Raw genomic sequence first — 22,889 nt, 5'->3', positions numbered from 1 at the left:
ACAAAATCCTTACCTTGTCCTGCTAACAAATATTTGTTGGGTACTCTCTATGTGTCAGCCGCTATACCAGGGGCCAGGATCCAAGAGCAATTTGACCACATCCCTGCTCTCGGGAGCTTGCATTCTGCTCATGGTTCAAAGGCACCTCAAACCCATCATGTGCCGAAGGTGACACTTAGAGAGCCGGGCACAGTTGCAGACACTTTATGTGTACAGGCACACCTTGTAGATATCGTGGTTTCGGTTCCAGACCATCAAAATAAAGTGAATATTGCAATAAAGCAAGTCAATGGATTTTTTGGTTTTCCAGTGCACACAAAAGTTATGTTTATACTACACTGGGGTCTCTTAAGTAAGCAATAGCATTGTGTCTTAAAAAAAACGATGTATATACCTTCCTTAAAAATACTTTCATTTAGAAAATGCTAACCATCATCTTAGGTTTCAGCAAGATGTAATCAGCGAGCCCATCACTGTAACAAATACCATGAGAAAGTTGGAAATATGGTGAGATTACCAAAATGTGACACAGAGACAGGAAGTGAGCAATTGCCATTGGAAAAATGGTGCCAATAGACTCGCTCGATGCCAGGTTGCCACAAACCTTCAATTTGTAAGAAACGCAATATGTGCAGAGCACAATAAGTGAAGCACAATAAAATGAGATACGCCTGTATAAATATGTTTTATCTTCACAACAGCCCTGTGACCTAAAGCTATTACTTTCCTCGTTTTCAGACGTGAAAACCGATAGAGAGGTTAAGGGACTCGCCTGATGTTGCAATGCTGCTGAGTGTGGGGCTGGGCTGGGGCTTGGCAGCCTGATTCTCAGTGCCCCACTCTCACTCCAAACATCCTGGCTTTTGCCCCAAACAAGAATTGTGACTTCCCTCTCACGCTGTCTCCCTAAATGTCATCAGTATCTATCCAATGACATAAAACAAAAGCCCAGGCATGCTGTTGACCCCCTCCTCACGCTCACCCTCCACATCCATCCGATCTCCAAGCCTTGCCGATTACACTTTTGAAGTTGTTCTTCCAGAGGCAGAAAGGTCACCATGGTGCTTTTGGTCACCATTGCATCTCCAGTCCTCAGCACGTATAATGACCACTCCACAGTGAGTGAATCAATGAACTCACACTCATGTTGGCCTGGGAGGGGGGAGGCAATCCTCTACCTCTGGATGCATCTCTTTGGTCTGGATGGAGAATGAGCATTCCAGAAGCAAGTCATGACTGAGATGGAATAGCTTGTTACGTTTGGTAGATGGGAGCCAAAGCAGGTGATTTAGATAAACAAATAAACAAGCAAAGACATAAATGCAAAGATTCCAGCACCTAAGGTGGAGAGCACATTCACACAACCTGCTTCTGTTTCCTGTCTCTGCCATCAGAATACATGGCAAACTAGTTATTGAATACTTCCCACGTGGCAGATTTCCCCATGTTTTCCACATACATCATGAAACCCTTGCCACAACCCTATGCCTCAGGTATGATTATGTTACAGATGGGGAAACTAAGGCTCTGAGCATTCAGTTACTTGGTCAAGGTCACACAGCCATGAAGCAGCAGGACCTGGGTTTGGATCCAGGCAGTCTGGCTTGGGCTCCATATCCTTAGCCACCAAACTCTACTCCCCCCAAGCAGCCATCTTTGGTGAGACCTGCCCTGTCTGCAGCTTCCGAGGACGGCTCTTTCCTGAGGACTAAGTGTTTGCATTTCATGGCTACACTGTTGTGGATTCAAGATGGATTTCATATGAAAGATGAGTGTTGGTGTTGTTGGTCACTTGAACTCAGCATGTTTGTCCTCAGGACATTCTGGCTATGGGGTAGCCATCTTCCAAGTGAGCACGGAGAACCAGAGAGCACTTGTGTCCAGAGAGACAAGATGGGGTGGGGAGGAGGGGGAGGCAGGGTCAGATGGTTCATGAGCAGAGCAGAGACAGATACATGAGTCCCAGAGAAACCAAAAATGTCACATCTAGCTCCTCAGGAGCCCCAGATCCTATCCCAGAATCTAGGATATAGTCTGGAATCCTGCAATAAATCCCTGTTTTTGCCTGTTCACTGCCATGATTACAAAATGGTGGTCAATGAGATAGGCAAAAATATAAAATATAGAGTATTGCAGAAAGCATTCAAATAACCCTAATCTTACAGCTGCAATCTGCCATGTGTATGTATGGGTGTGAGTCTGTATGGGGTATGTCTACTCAAATCAAGTGATAAGAAGTTGAAAGAAGATGCAATTAAAAGAGGTTGAAGGAGAAACTTGAAAGCCACCCAGAAAACACAGAAGACCGTGTTATGAAATTAGATTCTGGGTTAAAGGTGTAGGCACTGAGCTTCCTTTTGACAGGACAAAGTCAAACTCCAGTATCCCAACTGGTATATACAGCTTCTCAGGTAGAGTCATTCTGGACGTACCAAGCACCCACATCCAGGTCCTGCCTTCACTTCTCTACCAAGAACTTGAATCCGTAACTACTTCAAAATCCTGAATCTTCCACTACTAGAGTCAGATGGCCTACGGCAGCAAATCTTCTTCTCTTGGTTGGGTAAGTGAATTTGTAACCTGAAGAAAATGCACAAATCAGTATAGATGGTGAGCTGAACTAGAACCAGAGTATTGCTACATTTTCTGTTTTAACATCTTGGAATTTGGAATGCATTCTGCAATCTGTGGCATCAATTATAAATGGTGATATTATTACAAATCGAAGACATCTTAGACCCCATGAAATATGGCGTCCCTTTTGTGGTAACAGCAGAAACAAGTGTTTAATCATCATTATAATCTATGTGTTACTGAAAGAACTTGAAACATTGAAGACAATCTAACATATGAGGAAACCGAGCTTTTGGACTTGCAATTTGAATTTGAAACGTTTAAGAAATTATAACTAATTGAGTTTATAGGAAGTCTTTGAATGTTGTATTATTGGGGAACGATCTAACCCCAAAGTACAATTGCTCAGAGATGATAGAAGTTTGTTCACTCTCATGTAACAGTCAAGTAGTAAGGGGTCCAAAGCTGTAAGCCAAGCAGCTTTGCTGTGTGAGGTCTGGGGAATGGATTCCTTTTCTCCTTTGGCTCTGCCATTGCCTGCGTTATCTTCATCAGCATGGTTGATGTTTGCTCACCACCACATCCCAGGGAAGTGGGAAAGAGGTGGGTCCACAGCAAGTGTCTTAAGGGAGATGATCTAGTTGTAGCATATATCATATCTACTTGCATCCCATTGGTCCAAACTTAGTCACATGACCACGGCTGTCTGCAAAATGTAGTCTATTGTTGGGTGGACATATGTCCAGCTAAAGCTCAGAGGTTTTAACTAAAGGCAAAGAGGGGAGCATTAATACTAGAAAACATTTGATAGTCATCCACCGTGAATCTTAAGAAACTCCATTCACTAGGTTTATGAAATTTTAATAATTACTTAAAGGCCTAGAAAAATTGTGCTTGTCAGTTTTATAAGTTTGCCACATCAGATGTTTGAAGTGTTTTAGAAAACCTTATATTTTAATTTTAAATGCACTTAAAATGTTTCAGAGAATTAAATCATAAGCTTATAAATAGGGTTAATTACTTAGGACAACTTACTACTTAAATTCAGTTAATCCAACATTAATCAGAGAAAAAAATGAAAGTGATTAATATTATTTCTATATAAAAATTACTAGACATAAATAAGGGTAGGAGTTGTGAATTAAACACAAAGCCTTTGGAAGAGCCTAGGTTTTAAAATGTTACAACTTTTCAGATTGGCCTCTTTTACTTAGTAATATGCATTCAAATTTCTTTCATATCTTTTCATGCCTTGATAGCTCATTTCTTTTCATTGCTGAATAATATTCCAGTCTTTGGATATACTATACTTTCTTTATCCACTCACCTGCTGAAGAACATCTTGGTTGTGCCCAAGGTTTGGCCATTATGAGTAAAACTGCTACGAACATCCACATGCAGGTATATGTGTGTGGACATAGGTCTTTAACTCCTTTGGGTAAATACCAAAGAGCATGATTGCTGGATCATACAGTACGAGTATGTTGAGTTGTGTAAGAAATTGCCAAACTGTCCTTCAAAATGACTGTACCATTTTGCATTCCTATAGCACTAAACGAGAGTTCCGGTTGTTCTAAATCCTCACCAGCATTGTGTGCTGTCAGTGTTCTGGATTTTGACCATTCTAATAAATGTGTAGCATTACCTCATTGTTGTTTCAATTTGCATCTCCCTGATGAGGTATGATGTGGAAAATCTTTTCATATGCTTATTTGCCAAGTGTATATCTTCTTTGGTGAGGTATCTGTTAAAATCTTTACCCTCACCCACCCTCCCTTTTTTTTTTTGGTATCACCAAGTTTACCCAATATTGATAGAATACAAATTATATGAGACACACTGATTTTAGTATTACAGAATTTAACCTTTTTATAAGCTATCTTATACTGTTACTCTTTGCTTATCTGTTCTAAGCTATGATATGTTACACCAACAGATCCCCTTTCCCCATAGCTTTTTACTATGTTCTTAAATAGATGACTTCTCTCTCTCAGACAAGGTAAAAAAATTCCCATCCAGAAAAAAATGTTAACCCAAATTCTGAGTTTTGACATAAGATAACACCAGAAATAGGTTATGGGCAACTCATAATCTTTTACCTGAATAGTACTACATGAATTTATAGTGTTGACCAAAAGAAGACACAGTTTTCTCATTAAACCTTTGTTTTAATGGGTCTTGAAATTCAGTGACAGATTTTTGATCAAGTTGTTTCCATTAAAAAGTACTCATTAAAAAACAAACTAATAACTGAAACCTGCCACATTTACACACAAAACAAATGGTCCGCAGAACATTTTCCTTTCCTTCTGAAGGTTTTACGATGCATTGTTATCATTAACCAGTCTTTTACTATTAAAATTAAATGGCTAATTGACATAAAGGGTTCTGAGACCATTCTTTCACCACTGATTAAGACTGGGGTGGCAGGTATTGAGAATAATATTCATTCAGGCCTCTGAGCTTCCTGGGCAGACGTGGTGACCTTGCCAGTTCCAGCTGCCTTCTTGTCCACTGCTTTGATGACACCCACAGCAACCGTCTGTCTCCTGTCAGGAACAGCAAAATGGCCCCAAAGAGGCTAACCAGAGAAGATCCCAACACACTAGGCTTGCCAGCAACCATATCAACGATGCCAGCATCACCAGATTTCAAGGACATGGAGCCATCTTCCAGCCTTTTTCCAGAACAACGATCAATCTTCTCCTTCAGCACAGCAAACTTGTAGGCAACGTGAGCCGTGTGACCATCCAGCACAGGTGCGTATCCAGAAATGATTTGGCCTGGATGGTTCAGGATAATCGCCTGAGCTGTGAAGACAGCTGCTGCCATTGGTGGGTCATTTTTACTGACTCCAGCTACATTGCCATGACAAACATCTCTGGCAGATACGTTCTGGGCGTTGAAACCCACATGTTCCCAGGAAGAGCCTCACTCAAAGCTTCGTGGTACATTTCAACAGGCTTTACTTCAGTTGTAGCATTGATTGGATCCAAGGTGACCACCATGCTGGGTTTAAGAGCACCAGTTTCCACTTGGCCCACGTGGACAGTACCAATACCACCAATTTTGTATATATCCTAGAGAGGCAGATGTAAGGGCTTGTCAGTTAGATGACTTGATGGCAGAGTGCAATCCAGAACTTCAAGCAGTGTGGTTCCACTGGCAGTGTCATCTTTACAGGTGACTTACCATCCCTTGAACCAAGGCATGTTAGCACATGACTCCAGCACATTGTCACCATTCCAACCAGAAGCTGACACAAATGCTACTGTGTTGGGTTTGTAGCCAATTTAAAAAAAAAATTTTTTTTTTAAACATCTGTTTATATTTGAGAGACAGAGCATGGGTGGGGGAAGGACAGAGAGAGAGAGAAAGAGACACAGAATCTGAAGCAGGCTGCAGGCTCTGAGCAAGCTGTCAGCACAGAGCCCGATGCGGGGCTTGAACCCACAAACTGTGAGATCGTGACCTGAGCAGAAGTCGGACGCTCAACCGACTGAGCCGCCCGGGCGCCCCTGCCAGTTATATTAATGTAGGTGCTGACTTCCTTAATGATTTCCTCGTATCTCTTCTGGCTATAGGGTGGCTCAGCGGAATCCACTTCGCTAACATCAACAATTAGTTGTTTCACACCTATGTGTAAGCCAGAAGGGCATACTCACGGGTTTGCCCTTTCTTGGAGACACCCGCTTCAAATTCACCAACACCAGCAGCAACAATCAGGACAGCACAGTCAGCCTGAGATGTGCCTATAATCACATTTTTTACACATGTATTTTATAAAGTCTCTGTGTGCTGAGACATCAGTGATGCACACATAATACTTGCTGGTCTCGAATTTCCACAGGGAGCTATGAACGGTGATACCACGTTCATGTTCAGCTTTCAGTTTCTCCAAGACCCAGGCGTACATGAAGGAGCCCTTTCCCATCTCAGCAGGCTCCGTCTCAAACTTTTCGAGAGTTCTTTTGTCAGTCCCACCACATTTGTAGATCAGATGACTGGCAGTGGCAGCCTTAAATCCACGTGTCCAATGACAATGACGTTGATGTGAGTCTTTTCCTTTCCCACTTTGGTTCAGGTTTAGTGGTGGTTTTCACGACACCTGTGTTCTTGCGAAAAAGATTTTGGCCTATTTTTAAATCAGGTTGTTCTTTCTTTCATGGATTGTGCTTTTCGGGTTGTAACTACAAAGGCTACATCCTGTGTTATTCCACTTATATTACATTCTGGAAAAGGCAAAATCATGAACGTAGTTAAAAGACCAATGATTGCCAAAACTTAGCGAGGACAGAAGGATGAATAAGTAGAGAACAAAAGATGTTTAGGGAAGTGAAAGTACTCTGTACGATACTGTAACAGGTAATACCTGTCATTATACATTTGTCCAAACCCACAGAATATACAACCCCAGGAGTGAACTATATCCATGAAAACTACGGACTTGGGGTGATGATGTGTCAATGTGGGTTCATCAACGGTAACAAACGTACTACTCTGGTGTGGGACTTTGATAATGGGGGAGGCCATGCAAATGTGGGGGTAGGAGGGTTTATGGGCAACCTCACTACCTTCTGCTTAATTTTGCTGTGAACCTGAAACTACTCTAAAAAAAGTATTTTAAAAAATAATACAACTTTGACAACTTGAGTAATAGTTAAAACAAGTAACTAGAGGTGACCCTCCGTACATCAAAGACTTCTTCAGGTATTAAATATCTCGAGTGATACGCTTGAGAGCTTTTGGATGGGTTTCGGTTACAACGAAAACAGTCTTGAGGCAGACATAGTTTCTCCCCCAGCCGCATTGTATCATGCATGCTGCTAACCTGATTGTCACCGACCTCATAGCTACATTTTTAAACTTCATTTCGCTCATGACAATCCTCCACGTATGAATGGGTGGAGGATATGCCTGTTGAGATGCCTGTCTAGCCTTCCCTTGGCTGGAAACTATTTTTCCCTGCCTGTAACCCTCTAAACCTACAGGGCTCAGAGGTAGCTGCTGGCTGTCATAAAAATAAGATTTGACCTATTCTTTTTTAAAAATTTAAAAAAATATATTTATTTTAGAGAGAGCAGGGGAGAGGGGCAGAGAGAGAGAGAGAGAGAGGGAGAGAGAGAGAGAGAGAGAGAGAGAGAGAGAGAGAGAGAGAGAGAATTACAAGCAGGTTCCATTCTCAGTGCAGGGCCCCAGGCAGGGCTTGATCCCACAACCCGGGCATCATGACCTGAGCCTAATTCAAGAGCCAGACGCTTAACTCACTGAGCTACTTAGGAGCCTCTTGGCCTACTCTTTAGACCTGGCCGATTGGCCCAAGGTGGACCACTAACCCAACCAAGGCTAATAAACATGGCAATTGAAGGAGAGCCTCAGATATCTCTGGGTGGGTTGAGGGATTACATGTAGACCAAGAAGCTAGGAATAGCCATTGTCTACTGTGCAGACTGGAGAGCGGAGAAAAAGCGTCTTTTAAGACAAAGAAGAATAAAGCTTCTGGGCAGAAGGACAGAAATAAAAGATGGAGAGCATTTTAATTATAGTCTGTTCCAGAGGCCTAGTCAGCTGCACATTGCCTTGAGTACTGTGATACATCTGGTGCACTTATAATAATTCATCCCTCCCTTCTAAACAAACTACAGTCAGTTTGTATTACTTGTAACCAAAAGAATACTATCTAATATGTGTGAACACATATTAAACTCATTGTGTGAAGCAAATTTGTGGGTTTTGTTTTCAAAAGAAATAGCTGTTTGATTGTCTCAGTTGGAGGAACTTTACAGTGTAGACCTGACCTTTGGGGTATAAGTACAAGGACTAGTCCAAAGCATGTGTGCTGGTAAATCCATGAATCCAATTTACCTAAAGTTCAATTCTTAGCATAACTCTAGCCTGATAGCCACTTGCAAAATACCCAACATTGAATATAAGAAAGTTACAGCCAATAAGCTACTTATGACTTGTGTAGCATCTCCTTATACTTGGGAGTGTTTTATTGGAAGATATCTAAATTGCATTGTATGGTCTATGGTAGAAACTGCTAGTTTACCATCCTCTTTCAGCTAAACCTACATTTCCCAGCCCTTCTTAGAAGGCAAGGCAGGGGCGCCTGGGTGGCTCAGTTGGTTGGGCGGCCGACTTCGGTTCAGGTCATGATCTCACGGTCCGTGAGTTTGAGCCCCGCGTCGGGCTCTGTGCTGACAGCTCAGAGCCTGGAGCCCGTTTCAGACTCTGTGTCTCCCTCTCTCTGACTCTCCCCTGTTCATGCTCTGTCTCTCCCTGTCTCAAAAATAAATAAAATGTTTAAAAAAAATTTTTTTTAAAAAGAAGGCAAGGCAAAGCTTTAGGATTAAGTTCCAACTCATGGAAGATAAGTAGAGGTGATGGCTTCTGGAACATTCATTAAAAGGAATGCCGCAAGACTTTTCTTCTCCCTTTCTTTCCTGTTTCTGGAATGTGAACATGGTGCTAGAAGCAGGAATGGCCATGCTAGACCTCAAGATGAAGCCATGTGTTATAAATGAATATAAATGGGTATAAATGGATAGTAACAAGCTGGAAAAAGCCTGGATCCCCAGCCCTACTTAAATTTAGATCTTTCCATGTAATAAGCCATCTTATTTAAGTCAATGTTACTTTGATATTTATTTCAGTAGTTGAACCAATACTCCAACTATAACATAGCCTTTGCATGGAAAACCAAAAACGAATGACTGTTTCCTACAAGAGGAATTGTAGCCATCATTCAACAAATGTTTATCAAGTCACCAAGGTCTGAATGTGAACAGCTGAGCACCCTTGGAAAAACTGTTCAGGCTGGTGAAGCAATCCAGCCCATGTGAGTTGATGCGTGCCCAATGGAACACAGGGCATACAGCCCAGGGAAAGAAAGGTTCAGGATAGGCCAGAGAGCTGTCTTCGGACATAAGAATTCATGTGAAAGAGGGGATAGACTTGTTCTGTATGGACCTAAGGGGCTGAACTAAGGCCAACAGGTTTATGCAGGGCCTGAAGTGCTAAGATGTAAAGAGTTCTACGTTGACCCAGTTGTTGGCTTCAAGTAACATAAACAAACTCTACAGTCTTAGGCAAAAATGAAATTTATAGGAATAATATTTGGGGGAATCTCAGAATTGACCAGAGACTAGAGAACTGGTTAGAAACCAAGAGAACTTTGGAGTGCTGGTTAGCAAGAAGTATAACCACAGCCATTGAGAAGGAAGGGTCTGGTGAGCATGACGAGTGACCTCTAACTGTTCCTCATGTCACTGAGTCATTTACTCAGGACTCAAAATCATGAGAGAGAGTCTGATGGTTGTACATGGATCATTTTCCATTTGCTGGCTGAACTTGGTGGAATACGGGAAAATCTGTCCCTGTTGACCCTGGAAGTTAGGCACCACCTCCAAGAGGAACCCAGATATGATTGAACAAATATCCGGTGCTACCTTTTGACGCTTTCAAAGCCGATGAATCTGTGACCAGTGTCTCAGGATTGGAAGGGACTAGTCCATTCAGACAAGTTATCTCCTTTCCACCTTCCTCATATATGCTCATACGCTCTTTGCTGAATGATTCTGACAACGAAAAGCTCTCTTCCTTCTTGTTGTTAAGATGAAATATAGGCTGAGAGTTTAGACTCTCTACCTGGTACTCAAGACCCTCCAACTCTGGTCTCACTTTTGTAGAGCTAAGTCCTGTGAGTCTTCTACAGACACCTTTCCTCCTGTCAGACTTATTCACTCAATGTCACCATTTTCTGACCCCACCAAAACATCTTGTGTTTATTCTCTTTTCTCCTCCCATCTATCTAAATGTTATCCATTCTTCACATTCCAGCTCAAATCCCACATCCTACATGAAACATTCCCAAGCCATCCCAGCCTGAAGTCATGTGTCTTTGGAAATTTTTGCCTCGACTCTTCATTAGGCAGTTAATCACTCCCCTTTTATTTATTTATTTATTTATTTATTTATTTATTTATTTTTTCAACGTTTATTTATTTTTGGGACAGAGAGAGACAGAGCATGAACGGGGGAGGGGCAGAGAGAGAGGAAGACACAGAATCGGAAACAGGCTCCAGGCTCTGAGCCATCAGCCCAGAGCCCGACGCGGGGCTCGAACTCCCGGACCGCGAGATCGTGACCTGGCTGAAGTCGGACGCCCAACCGACTGCGCCACCCAGGCGCCCCTATCACTCCCCTTTTAGATGTTTTCTATTTCTTAGAATTGACACTTAAACCCCGTTAGACAATTTAGTTTTAAACATACTTATAGCTTCTCTCTCTGCGTAGATTACAATTTCTTAAAGACATGGAGTATTTCTTATCCGTCTTTGCATGTGCTGTAAAACTTAAAATTCTTTCCATATGGACCTATTTTTTTTTCTTAATTGACGGGAATACCAGAGGTGAGTGTGGTCTTCACCTCTTATTCAGGAATTTGGGGAAGGGGAAGCAGGGTAAGAAGAGAATAGAGATATATCAGAACAATGACCTAGAATGGCTTTCCTGAGTATAATAATGATATGAATGATTTAGATTTTTGTAGGTTTTTTGAGGTTTAATTGATACATAATAAATCACACATATTTGAAGTATATAATTTGGTAAGTTTTGACCTAGGTATACATGCACGATAATATTGCTCTAATCAAGATAATAAAAATATCCATCATCCCTAAACATTTACTCATTCACCTTTATAATCCCTCTTCTTCACTTCTGCCTCAAGCAGCCACTGATTTGTTTTGTGTCCCTGTAGTTTGAATTTTCTAGAATGTTATATAAAAGGAATCACTTGGTATGGGTTCTTTTGCGGGGCAGGGGTCTGGCTTCTTTCATTTGGCCTAACTGAGGTTCGTCCATGTTGCTGAACGTGTGACTAGCTCTCTTCTTTTTACTGCTGAGTTGTATGAAAAGATGGCTGCGTTCAGGCTAGTCGAGCAAAGGTTGGCGTGAACCCCATCGTGCCAAGGAGGGTTGTGAGCAGAGCATAGGGCTCAAGCTGAAATGTCATGAACCAGATGATACTGTCAAGGAAGACTTAATCTTCAGTATCATAACCAGAAAAATTAACCACCTCCCAGAAGCAGAAAGGAATCTATTTGAACATGGATCAGTATATATTGCACTGAATGCTGCTGTCTGTGGTCTAATAGCAAATAGTCTTTTTTGACGCATCTTAAATGTGATACAGGCTCGTACAGCTGCTGGCTTACCAATGGCAGTGATCCCATTTTTGACTGCGCATGCACCTTACAAAGGTTTTGTAAATCTACCTTTGAATACAGGTGATTTGAATTGTGAAACCTGTACCATAACACAGGGTGGACTGGTTGGTCTTGTTTTTGGTGGTCTGTACCCTGTTTTCTTGGCTATCCCTGTGAATGGTGGCCAGTTATGAGTCAGCCTTGCTCCCAGAAAAAGGAAACATCCTAACTTGCTGGACTAGAATTTCTCAGCCTGCCTTTAGAAAGATGTTATTTCCCATTTTGCTCCAGACCGTGTTTGCAGCATACCTTGGATCTAGACAATATAAATTAGTTATAAAGGCTCTTCAGGTACCTGAACCTGGCCTAGAAATTCAGTGATTGTTAAACAACTTTTTACACAAAAATAAAATTGTAATGTATGGATGAATGTCTAATGTATGAATAGAAAAAAAAAGAAATGAGGATGATAACAGTACTCACCCATGGAAGTTTATATATATATATATATATATATATATATATATATATATACACACACACACATATATATATGCCAACTTACATAAAAGTTGGCTTTTATATAATTTCCCACATAAACTAATCATAATTAGTTAGGTATTACTTAATGCATTCAACGGATAAAGAACCTAAGACATAAAGAGATGAAAATGACTTGGCCAGGGGGTGCCTGGGTAGCTCAGTAGGTTAAGCACCCAATGCTCTCAGGGTTTGCGGGGTTCAAGCCCTGCCTGCATCAGACTCCGCATGGACAGTGCTGAGTCTGTTTGGGATTCTCTCTCTGCCCCTCCCCCACTTGTGAGCGTGTGAGCATGCTCTCTTTCTCTCAAAATAAGTAAACTTAAAAAAGGAGTTTAAAAAAGAAAATAACTTGGCCAGTGCCCTGTAAAGATAAAGGTTACACTTAGGTCTTCTGACTCTCAACCCATGGAAGCTCCAGTCTTTTTATAACGTAAACTCAGAAGGCAGATCCTATCACTTCCGCTGTATACAATTCCTTAGGGTTTTTAAATGTGGATCACAGTCAAGGACAGGGAATTATATAAAGTGTAATACCAGTAGGCAGAGATCATAGGAGACCATCCTAAAGGCCACTTACCATAGGCCCCTTCTCTTTGCCACGTGGCAGTGACACAAGTCTGGTAGGTCGGGGTTGTGATCAGAAGCTTCTGAAATATGGAATGAGGTGCCAAAGAGAGTGTTCCCAAGCCAATGACCTAATGGGAGACTTTGCCCTTCCCTCATGGAGAGAAAGTGAGATCTTAGTTCCTTGTCCGTCATTGCACACTGGCAGCACCTTTTAAGTAGGAGGCACAGTCTGTGGGTAGGCCCACGGAAAGAAGGGAGGTGGGGTGCCTGGGTGGCTGTCTTAAACTTTTGACTCTTGGTTTGTGAGTTCAAGCCCTGCATCATCGGGCTCTGTGCTGACAGTGCGGAGCCTGCTTGGGATTTCTCTCTCCCTCTCTCTCTGCACCCCCCGCTCATGCTCGTTCTCTCTGTCTCTCTCAAGGAGGGTAGGAAGGAAGAAAGAGAGAAAGAAAGAAAGAAAGAAAGAAAGAAAGAAAGAAAGAAAGAAGGTACTAGAGTTGGGCCAAGCAGTTTTCTTCTGCCTTCAAGATGATGCCAGAAACATGTTCATATGGAGTAGGCATCTCATTTATTTATTTATTTATATTCACTTATTCTCCGATATTTACTCAGCATCTATCACATATCAGTCCCTCCGGTTGGCACTGCGGGCACAAGAGTTTCTTTTTTGAGAATTTACGTATTAATTGTTAAGACCACAGGGTAATGAAGAGATAGACATGGTGTTAGATCGGGCTCTCTAAGAAGCAGACACCAAGACGGGATTAGACAGGTAAGAGATTTCTTGGAGGAAATGCCTGTGACGGACAAGGGGAGGGAGGCAGAGAAGGCTGGGGGAAGACATTGCAGGTCTGACATCTGTGCAGGAAAGGGGGAAGGCCAGAGGGGAGAGGACTGTCGTACAATTCCAAGAAGGGTTTGTTCAGGTCACTGCGAAGTCTTTGAGCCCAAGTCACCTATCAGAGGAGTACTGTGTATAAGAGAAATGAACCTGGGAGCAGCCGGAGGGACATGTGGCCTCAGAACTAATAGAGCAACGGATCCAGAGGGACAGCAGCTGGGGATCTCAGCAGTATCTTTTCGCTTCTGTCCTGTGCATGCTGTAACACGGTGTGGTTCATGTGATGATGGAGTAAGCATAGGTGCTAAAAAGAGCACAGATGAGGTGCACCTGATCCAGACTTTCAAGTTTATTTATTTTAAAAAAAAATTTTTTTTTTCAACGTTTATTTTTTTTGGGACAGAGAGAGACAGAGCATGAACGGGGGAGGGGCAGAGAGAGAGGGAGACACAGAATCGGAAACAGGCTCCAGGCTCCGAGCCATCAGCCCAGAGCCCGACGCGGGGCTCGAACTCCCGGACCGCGAGATCGTGACCTGGCTGAAGTCGGACGCTTAACCGACTGCGCCACCCAGGCGCCCCCAGACTTTCAAGTTTAGAGTAGCATTCCACTCTGCACATGTACCTATATGCACCCGTCTATGCGTACAAGATGTTCCCAGTGTTATTATTGGTTAAAGCCACCCACGAAGGAAACAACCATGTCTGCCATCCCAACGGATACACAGCGGTTTAGCTGGACAATAGAGTAGCTTCAGCGATGAAAATAAATGAGCCACAACTACACTCCGTAACTTGGGGAAGGGCCTGGAGTGTGTTCCAGGCAGAAGACAAAGGACAGAAGGGGAAGTGTGCACAGGGCTCAGGGGTTGCAAACACCAAGGAGTGACACTGAGGAGTGGCGAGAGGGATGGAGGTAGGCGTGTGTAGGTCGGGGTGGGGGGGTGGGGGAGCTACTGCAGAAGGAAGGGCCTTGTAACCAACTCCCTGTTGAGAGTTTGGACTTTACCTTCAGTGCAAAGGAAAAGCCACTGAAGTATTTAAGCTGCGGAGAAACTGAATCAGATGTACGTTTTCAGAAAGACCCTACGGCCTCAGTGTGGGGATGTACCTCACAGTACCCAGATGGGTGGCAGTGAGCAAAGAAAGGGTTCCTGGTTCTAGAGTGTTGCCTGTGGCACTTGTCCAGGGCTTGCAGCTGTTGGCTTCCAGCTGGAGTCGAATTTAATAGCACCAATTCCCAGGCCTGAAGGTGATCTTCCTGTCAGACCAAAGGCCCTCCTTTCTGCATGTAGGGCCTTTGCCTTAATCACTGAATCATTAACATAAGAGGAGATTCTCCTATCTGGCTGCTCTCTAATGTCAACCAGGCATATTATGGATTGAAGAGAAAGTGTCATCCTTGGTCCCAAAGGCCCTCTCACTTAGATGCTGAACATTTTGGGGGCAGAGGAAGAAAGAAAAAAAAAAAAGAATTTGTAAATAACTGATCACTGCAAAAGCTAACCCCTTAGGAATTCCCTTTCAGGAATCATGTAATGATAGCACTATATGTAATGATTCTTTAATTACTAAAATGACTTGTTCCATTTGCAATATTATAGAGGAGCACTGGGTTAACATGGTTGTTTAATATTTTCTTAGTAATTATGTATTTAGTATTAAGTTGTGGACTTCTTTATTCAAGTTGGGAGCTAAATTCCCAAGATATCTCCTGCGTATTCTCGTCAGGTCTTGGTAACCCTAGGCTGAAAGTTCAAGATGATTTGTTGTAGGAGGTATCATCGGATAGCTCCCAACTACCTTGTAATTTTAATTGTGTGTAGGATTTTTTTTCCTTTTGGAAGCATAGATAGCTGCTGTTATTGTCGCCATTAAGTTTGGTTTTTTTTTTTAATATGGGCAATTTGAAAAAAAAAAAGAGATTATCTAATACTAAAATATTACATCCTGACTTGGTAGGCTCTAAAGTATAAAATCTTCCTGATAGCTGCTTTTGAGGGGTTTGACTTCCTCCCAGACAATGTCTCCATTGCAAAAGATCATTTCCTTCCCGAATATGTTGTCTTTTGGAATCCCCTCTGCCTCCCACATGCTCATACCCGCCTGTCATCTGCCTTAGTAAAAGGAAAAGTCCAAAGAAGTTCGGATCAGATCAAGGACACAATTCTGTTTTGACCCTGAGTCAATGGGAGGGCTGCGTTAATAACTCTTGGATATAATTTAGTGCCGATGGGCTCTGCTCCTTTTATCAAATCTGTGCAAGCCTTTCTTCTTATAATTAGGGCATTCTCCCCCACACGAATCAACAGAGCCCTAGCAGCACCGGCGAGATGATCCTCACAGAGGGCTGGACTTTGAGATGATGCTTGTATATTGATCTTCTTACCAGGAAGTGTTGACTAGCTGTGTCATGACACCCAATTTTCAACATTCCTTGGGTGGCCAGATCATTCAGGTGGTGGATCCTCACAGGCTTTAGGACTATCGCTTTCTTTCTTTGGGTTAAAGCCCTGAATAGGGAGACTATTTAGAGCAATGAAAGATACCCTGTCAGTTTTTCAGAAGATTATAATCTCGCTGTGAAGATTTATGAAGCTAAGACACCCTGAGAAAAAAACACTAATACGTTGAATTGTAATAGAAGTTTCATGAATTAGGAGCTGAGGAAATACCACGTGTAGGCGGGACCAGAACCAAGGAAAGTCAGTCCAGAATGTCTATTGAAGAGAAACCTGGGATCCATTGTTGCCTCACCAGCTACCGGGCAAGTATCCAATCAGTCACCAACTCCTACAGATTCTATCCCCTCACACCCCTTCCCTCAACTTCTGCCAGCCCCCATCCCCTCTTCGGCCTGTGCCACGCCCTCTGAGCTTGACACAGCCCCTGCCCTTGCCCCCTTTGAATCCGTTAGGGTCTGATTACCTTCTGCCTGTTCATGCCCAGCCTTAAAACTGCTCTTTGCTGAGCAGGCCTGGCTTGCACATGTCTTGGGCCTCACCCTGAGCGACGGCCCCTAGTTTATTTTGCTGGGTGCTCCCGCTCGCTTTATACAGCGCCTCCCCTGGGGAAGCCTCGTCCCCTGAAGACCCCTTCAGATGCTTCCTCGTCCCCCTGCACGTCTTCAGCTCACAGCCTTTGTTCCTTTTACTGAATCTAAACTCCTTCCAGGTGCGTTCCGGATTTTGCACTTGCAGAGCAAGAACATAGAGCTGTTTCACACCTCCGACATTATTGACATTTAACATTAACGTCCCCCAACGTCGGCTGTTGAAGACATTGTAACAACGTCAGAAGAAAAACTAAGCTCTTCCCTAAGTGAAGATGCAGCAAGGATTTTGTTTTCTTAAAGTTCAAAAATATAGTATTTTTTCCTAAAAAAGATCTCACTTTTTTTTTTTTTTTTGCAAGGGAGGGGAGGCAGAGGAGAAAGTGAGGAAACATTCCATTGAGGCAACCTTTGCTTCACTTTTTTTTTCTTATAAAGTGGAGCCCAAATCTGAGCCATCTCCCCCACCTAAAAACTTTCTTGATCAAAATTAGAAAAATGATTAGGAAATTAGTGGATCAAAAGAGCTCCAAAAATGCCTGACTTAATAACATATGTACGTTGCGCCAAGTGTTTCACGCCGGAGGGCACTCTGCCAATGTCATGTGGGAGATGACCCTATAATGGTCTACAAGGGTGGGTGACGGTGTGTGCAAGGGGGTTTGGAACTATCAGAGTTCAGGAGCGCCTGGGTGGCTCAGTCTGTTGGGCGACCACTTGGGCTCAGGTCATGATCTTGTGCCTTGTGAGTTCGAGCCCCGCATGGGGCTCTGTGCTGACAGCTCAGAACCTGGAGCCTGCTTTGGATCCTGTGTCTCCCTCTCTCTGCTCCTCCCCCTCCTTGCTTGCTTTCTGTCTCTCAAAAGTAAACATTTGTTTCTTTTTAAAGAAACGCCAGTGAGTTCACTAGTAAGACATTAAACACGAAATAAGTTTGAAATGTGACTTGGGTCTGGGCCATCAGCTGAGGAACAAAGATAGACGCTGAGCCGTCAGGCAGAGAAATGGCGGCGTCCTTTCCTCAGGGAGATGATAGGCTGAGGAGAGTGATGACTGACAGCTTAAAATATGACTTGGCTGGACTGTGGGATTATTTTCTCCATTAATTGAGCACATGCACATTTCTTCACTTTTTGAGAGTTGTCTTTAGGTGAAGGAGGCCTGTCTTTGACATATCTTTGAGAATTAACGACCTTGTGTGAGCTCAAGGTAAAGCCTTATTATACAGTAATATAAAATAAGAAGGTAAAAAATATGATTAAACTGCCCCAGGGCATATGCTGAAGTTACTTTGTAGAAATAGGGTTGGATTTCAACTTCTGTCCTTATTTCTTCTTTTCTATTGTCTCTCATAAAGCCTTACTTGAAGATGAATCAAGATGTCTGGTTAACCAAATCTTAAATCCATACCATATAAAATGTTTGGGAGACGCTATGTGGCGGAATAATTTTTTTCTTGTATAACTGAGGTTTTGGATTCTTTCACTGATATCACTCACCTCATTGCCCCTTTCTCCCAGCTCCTGGCTATCAGAATCTCTGCTTCTATGAGTTCGACTATTTCAGATGCCTCATGTAAGTGATACGTAGCATTTGCCGTTTTGTGTCCGTATTTGTCCTTCAGTTTCACCCGCGTTATCTCAAATGGCAAGATTTCCTTCTTTTTTAAGTCTACTATTCCATTGTACCCCATTTTCTTTATCTGCTCACAGACATTTAGGTTACTTTGATGGCTCAGTTAATGCGAACAATGCTGCAATGAACATAGGAGTACAGGTATCTCTTCAATGTCTGATTTCAATTCCTTTATTTCTTAAAAAAATTTTTTTAATGTTTATTTATTTTTGAGAGAGAGACAGAGAGCGCAAATGGGGGGAGGGACAGAGAGAGAGGGAGACAGAATCTGAAGCAGGTTCCAGGCTCTGAGCTGTCAGCACAGAGCCCAACGCAGGGCTCGAATCCACGGACTGGACCATGAGATCATGACCTGAGCCAAAGTTGGACATTCACCCGACTGAGCCACCCAGGCGGCTCTCAATTCCTTTATATATAAAAGCAGAAGAGGGATTGCTGGATCATATGGGAGTTCTGTCTTTGATTTCTTGAGGAGTCTCCATACTGTTTTCCATAGTGGCTGCACCAATTTATATCCCCACCAACAACGTAGAAGGGTTTCCTTTTTTCCACATCCTCGCCAACACCTGATAACTCCTGACACCATTCTAACAGGTGTGAGGTGATAGGTCATTGTAGTTTTGATCTGCATTTCCCAGATGATTAGTGATATTGAGTACATTTTCACATACCTAGTGGTCCTCCTTTCTTCGTCCATTTTTAAACCAGGTAATTATTTTTGTTTGTTGCTGTTTTTGTTATTGACTTGTATGAGCTCCTTATATGTTTTGGATATTAACTCCTTATCAGACATATAGTTTGCAAATATTTTCTCCCAGTCTGTAGGTTGCCTTATCATTCTGTTGATTATTTCCTTCGCTGTGCAGAAGCTTTACAATATCATGTAGTCCCATTTGTCTATTTTGCATTTGTTGCCTGTGCTCTTGGTGTCATGCAAAATATCATTACCAGGGCCAACATCAAGAAGTTTTTTTCAAGGAGTTTTATGGTTGCAGGTCTCATATTTAAGACTTTAGTCTATCTTGAGTTGATTTTTGAGTGTGGTGTAAGATAAGGGTCTGATTTCATTCTTTTGCATGTAGATATCCAATTTTCCCAAAGCCATATATTAAAAAGACTGTCTTGGGGCACCTGGATGGCTCAGTCAGTTAAGTGTCCGACTTCGGATTACAACTCAGGTCATGATCTCACGGGTTCATGGGATCGAGCCTCGTGTTGGGCTCTGTGCTGACAGTGTGGAGCCTGCTTGGGATTCTCTCATTCTCTCTCTCTCTGCCTATCCCCCTCTCATGCTCTCTGTCTCAAGATAAATAAACTTAAAAATAAAATAAAATAAAATAAAATAAAATAAAATAAAATAAAATAAAATAAAAAGACTGTCTTTTTTCCATTGTGTATTCTTAGGTCCTTGTCAAAATCAGATGACCATTGGTTGACCATATATGTGTGTTTATTTCTGGGTTCTCTATTCTGTTTGGTCTATATGTCTGTTTTTATGCCAGTACCCTACTGTTTTAATTACTATAGCTTTGTAACACAGTTTGAAATTAGGATGTATGATGCCTTCCACCTTTGTTCTTCTTGTTCTTCTTGTTCAGATTTGCTTTCACTATTCTCTTGTGGTTCCATATGAATTTAAAATTTTTTTTTCCCATTTCTCTAAAAATTATCATTGGGCTTTGCTAGGGATTGCACTAAATCTGTAAATCACTTTGGGTAGTCTGGGCTTTTTAACATTACCTCTTCTAATCCATGAACATGGATATCTTTTCATCTGTGACTGCTTCAATTTCTTTCATCAGTGTTTTATAGTTTTAGCGTACAGATTTTTTATCTTCTTGGTTAAGCTTATTCCTAAGTACCAGAGTAATTTTAATACATTAACTACTACAGTGATATTTTATAACTCTAAATGCTGACTTACATACATAGTACAAAACTCAAAGAATCTTTTGGTGAATTTAAATTTGTACTTATAACAGGAAGACACTAAATTTGCATCAGCTTTCCTTGGGATTTTATCATTTTATAATGAACCCATGAGCATTCTGGTGCTGTGCTTTAAAAAAGAAGAAGTTGAAGGGGGCAAATCAGGGCAGCTTGCCCTTCCTCTTCTTCTCAGAAGAAATGGAGTGAGCCTGTGGGCAGCCACCAGATCGGGAAGGCTGGGGGTGCTGTGTTGAGGCATTATGTAATCAGGCTAATTTCCTTATGCCAATTGACACCCCTCACTCATCCCTGGGTATTAGCTAGGAAAAACTATGGAGCTTCCAAGAGGAAATACTGAAAGCTGAAGTCAACTGGTGGTAGTGCCCTGGCCTTTGGCTTGGCATATTACTTTGGGGTCTGTGTTTTCTCATTCCCAAAATGGGATATGTGGCTGATAACAGGAGGGACACCTGAAGTAGGGACCATCTTGGAACACCTGTATCTCACTTCTAGAGGTTCAAAAATTCTTTGCTTTCTTCTGTAATTTATTTATAATATTCTTTTTTTTTTTTTTAACCAAAAGTGAAATTAGTCAGCACTAACCAGGTAATTTGTATTAATGCCTGTGTAGTTTTTCTTTGGAAGAATACAGATTGTGGAGAAGCGCAAGAATAGAAAATGTTAAAACCCAAATATCACAGAGCAGGCGTGTTCAAATCATCTTTATCTTTGGTGGGAGCTGGGAGGTAAGCTACGGGAAATACTAAGGTCTCTGGATAAGGTGACAAAGGGACTCTAAGTTTACATGGGAATACCTGGTAAATAATATTATTATTAGCACCTTAGTCTGTGTGGTAGGAGACAGGCAGAGGCTGGACTAAGTATGGGCTCAGCCTTCCAATGTGGATCCAAATTTTCTCTATTACTGTTTGACCTGGGCCTAGTTACATAACCTTTGCGTGCCTGTATCTTTGAATGCCTAAAGTGGGAGTTAATAATAGTACGTGCCTCATAAAGCAAGAATTCTTGGAGAGGCATGTAAAAACCTTAGCGTGGTGCCTGACACACAGTAAGTGCTCAGTAAGTTTTACCTCGTATCATTAAAGCACTTTGAAGGCAAACATTTCACCTACAGGCCCTTTTAATGGGACAAGCATGGGCAGGGGTGACAATGGCCGCACGCTCATTCTAAGCGTGGCGCTCTAAGGAGTGGCGCTGGAGAAAACGCACTTTATACAATGCCTGCCAGGGAAAGTACAGCCAATGGTTGGAGGGAAAGGTGAGCCCTGCGTGCCTGTTTTGGGGGTAAAGGGAATGCACCACGAGACTCTCCTCCCTCCAGAGCACGCTCAGGCTCCCAGACGGTTACTAAACGGCTTTCCAAGTTCTCAGCTGGTCCTCTAAATGAACACTGAGCAAACATTTAAAGAATATCGGTTTGAGCCAAAGTATTAGTCTGCCCTTGGCAACAACACGTGGGTCAGACCGGGCTCACACAACAACAGATGCCTGTGTCGCGCCTCACTTTGTCTGTGCAGGCATCGTTGTCAGCGGTTTACGTGCATCAGCTCACTCAAAGGCATTGCGGTCCTGGGAAGTAGGTGCCCTTCACATCCCCTTTCCGCAGCAGCCTGTCAGGCTGCCGGCGAGGAATGGGCCTGACCCGACCCCGCGCGCAGCGGCTCACGTTCTGCGCCTTGCGCCCACCTCGCAGGGGAAGGGACCCGGGAATCCGCGCCTGCAGCCGCGTGAGGTCGGCTGTGGGCAGGGGGCGCGAGGGGCAGGGTGCACCAAGCATTCCCTGCGCGCAGAACCGTAGTCCTTGGCCGGAACGTTCTGGAACTCCCCTGCGCAACCAGAGGTGGGGAGAGCCCAGGTCCAGCCGCGACCCCGCCCGGAGCAGCGTGGACGCCTAAAAGGTCCCCCGCGCCGAGAAGTCGCGGGAGAGGGGCGCGCGCACGGACGAGACCGCACTGTTTAGCGCACGCGCACACGAGGGCGCACGCTCGCCCGCCGCCCAGGATGAGACGGAAGGCATGGAAAGTTCCAGCTGGTTCGAGAACCGTAGGTAGCTGGAACGGCGGCGGCAGGGTCGGAGGCGGAGTGCGGCCCGTACTGGCCCCTCCTGGCTGGGCTCGCGGAGCCGCCCCCACGCGGGGGCTACGGAGCCGGGGGGTCCCGGCGGGGATGGCGAGCCTGGGGGGAAAGAGACTGTCGAGGGGGCGCGGCGCGGCCGCCTTAAGGAGGGGGCGGGGCGGGCGTGCGAGGGGGGCGGGGCGCGCCGAGGGGGCGTGGCGGGCCGTCTGCGCAGCTGCCAGAGCCTTAAAGCCCGGGCTCGCGCGGCCGGAGCGTGCTTTCGCCGCCCGGGAGCCTTCCGGCCCAGTAGTCCGTCAGGCCCCCGCGGTTCCCTCCCCTCCTGCGTCCCGTGAACCGGCTCGGTCCGGAGCCGCGCGCGGAGCGTTCGGGCATGCCCCGCTACGAGCTGGCTTTGATCCTGAAAGCCATGCAGCGGGTAAGTGACCTTCCCCCCCCCC

The 22,889-nt window shown here is 43.7% G+C and overlaps 2 protein-coding genes and 2 pseudogenes across 4 annotated transcripts in view; 3 read left to right on the top strand and 1 right to left on the bottom strand.

Moving 5' to 3' along the window:
- Positions 1-4,973: 4,973 nt before the first annotated feature.
- LOC121036462 (elongation factor 1-alpha 1-like) lies at positions 4,974-6,953 on the bottom strand (annotated as a pseudogene).
- Positions 6,954-9,039: 2,086 nt separating this feature from the next.
- On the top strand, positions 9,040-12,213 carry LOC121036461 (transmembrane protein 126A-like; annotated as a pseudogene).
- A 10,141-nt stretch (positions 12,214-22,354) lies between these two features.
- Positions 22,355-22,889, top strand: part of SLC5A3 (solute carrier family 5 member 3) — a 35,022-nt gene continuing 34,487 nt past the window's right edge. Inside the window, exon 1 of one of the 3 annotated variants that reach the window (XM_040483986.1) lies at positions 22,355-22,423. The gene's annotated coding sequence lies outside the window, so the exon portion shown is untranslated. Of the gene's footprint in view, positions 22,424-22,760; positions 22,868-22,889 lie in introns of those variants that run through there. The other 2 variants (XM_040483988.1, XM_040483985.1) reach the window with 2 other exon arrangements.
- Positions 22,769-22,889, top strand: part of MRPS6 (mitochondrial ribosomal protein S6) — a 67,849-nt gene continuing 67,728 nt past the window's right edge. The window contains exon 1 of the mRNA XM_040483989.1: positions 22,769-22,867. Within this exon, the coding sequence (XP_040339923.1) occupies positions 22,823-22,867 (45 nt within the window). The 5' untranslated portion in view covers positions 22,769-22,822. The remainder of the gene's footprint in view (positions 22,868-22,889) is intronic.

The sequence above is a fragment of the Herpailurus yagouaroundi genome, unplaced genomic scaffold, assembly GCF_014898765.1.
Source record: "Herpailurus yagouaroundi ecotype Mexico unplaced genomic scaffold, PumYag 162, whole genome shotgun sequence".
NCBI classification, from domain to species: Eukaryota; Metazoa; Chordata; class Mammalia; order Carnivora; family Felidae; genus Herpailurus; species Herpailurus yagouaroundi.
Note: the sequence above shows the minus strand (reverse complement) of the source record. Positions and strands in the feature narration are given on the sequence as shown.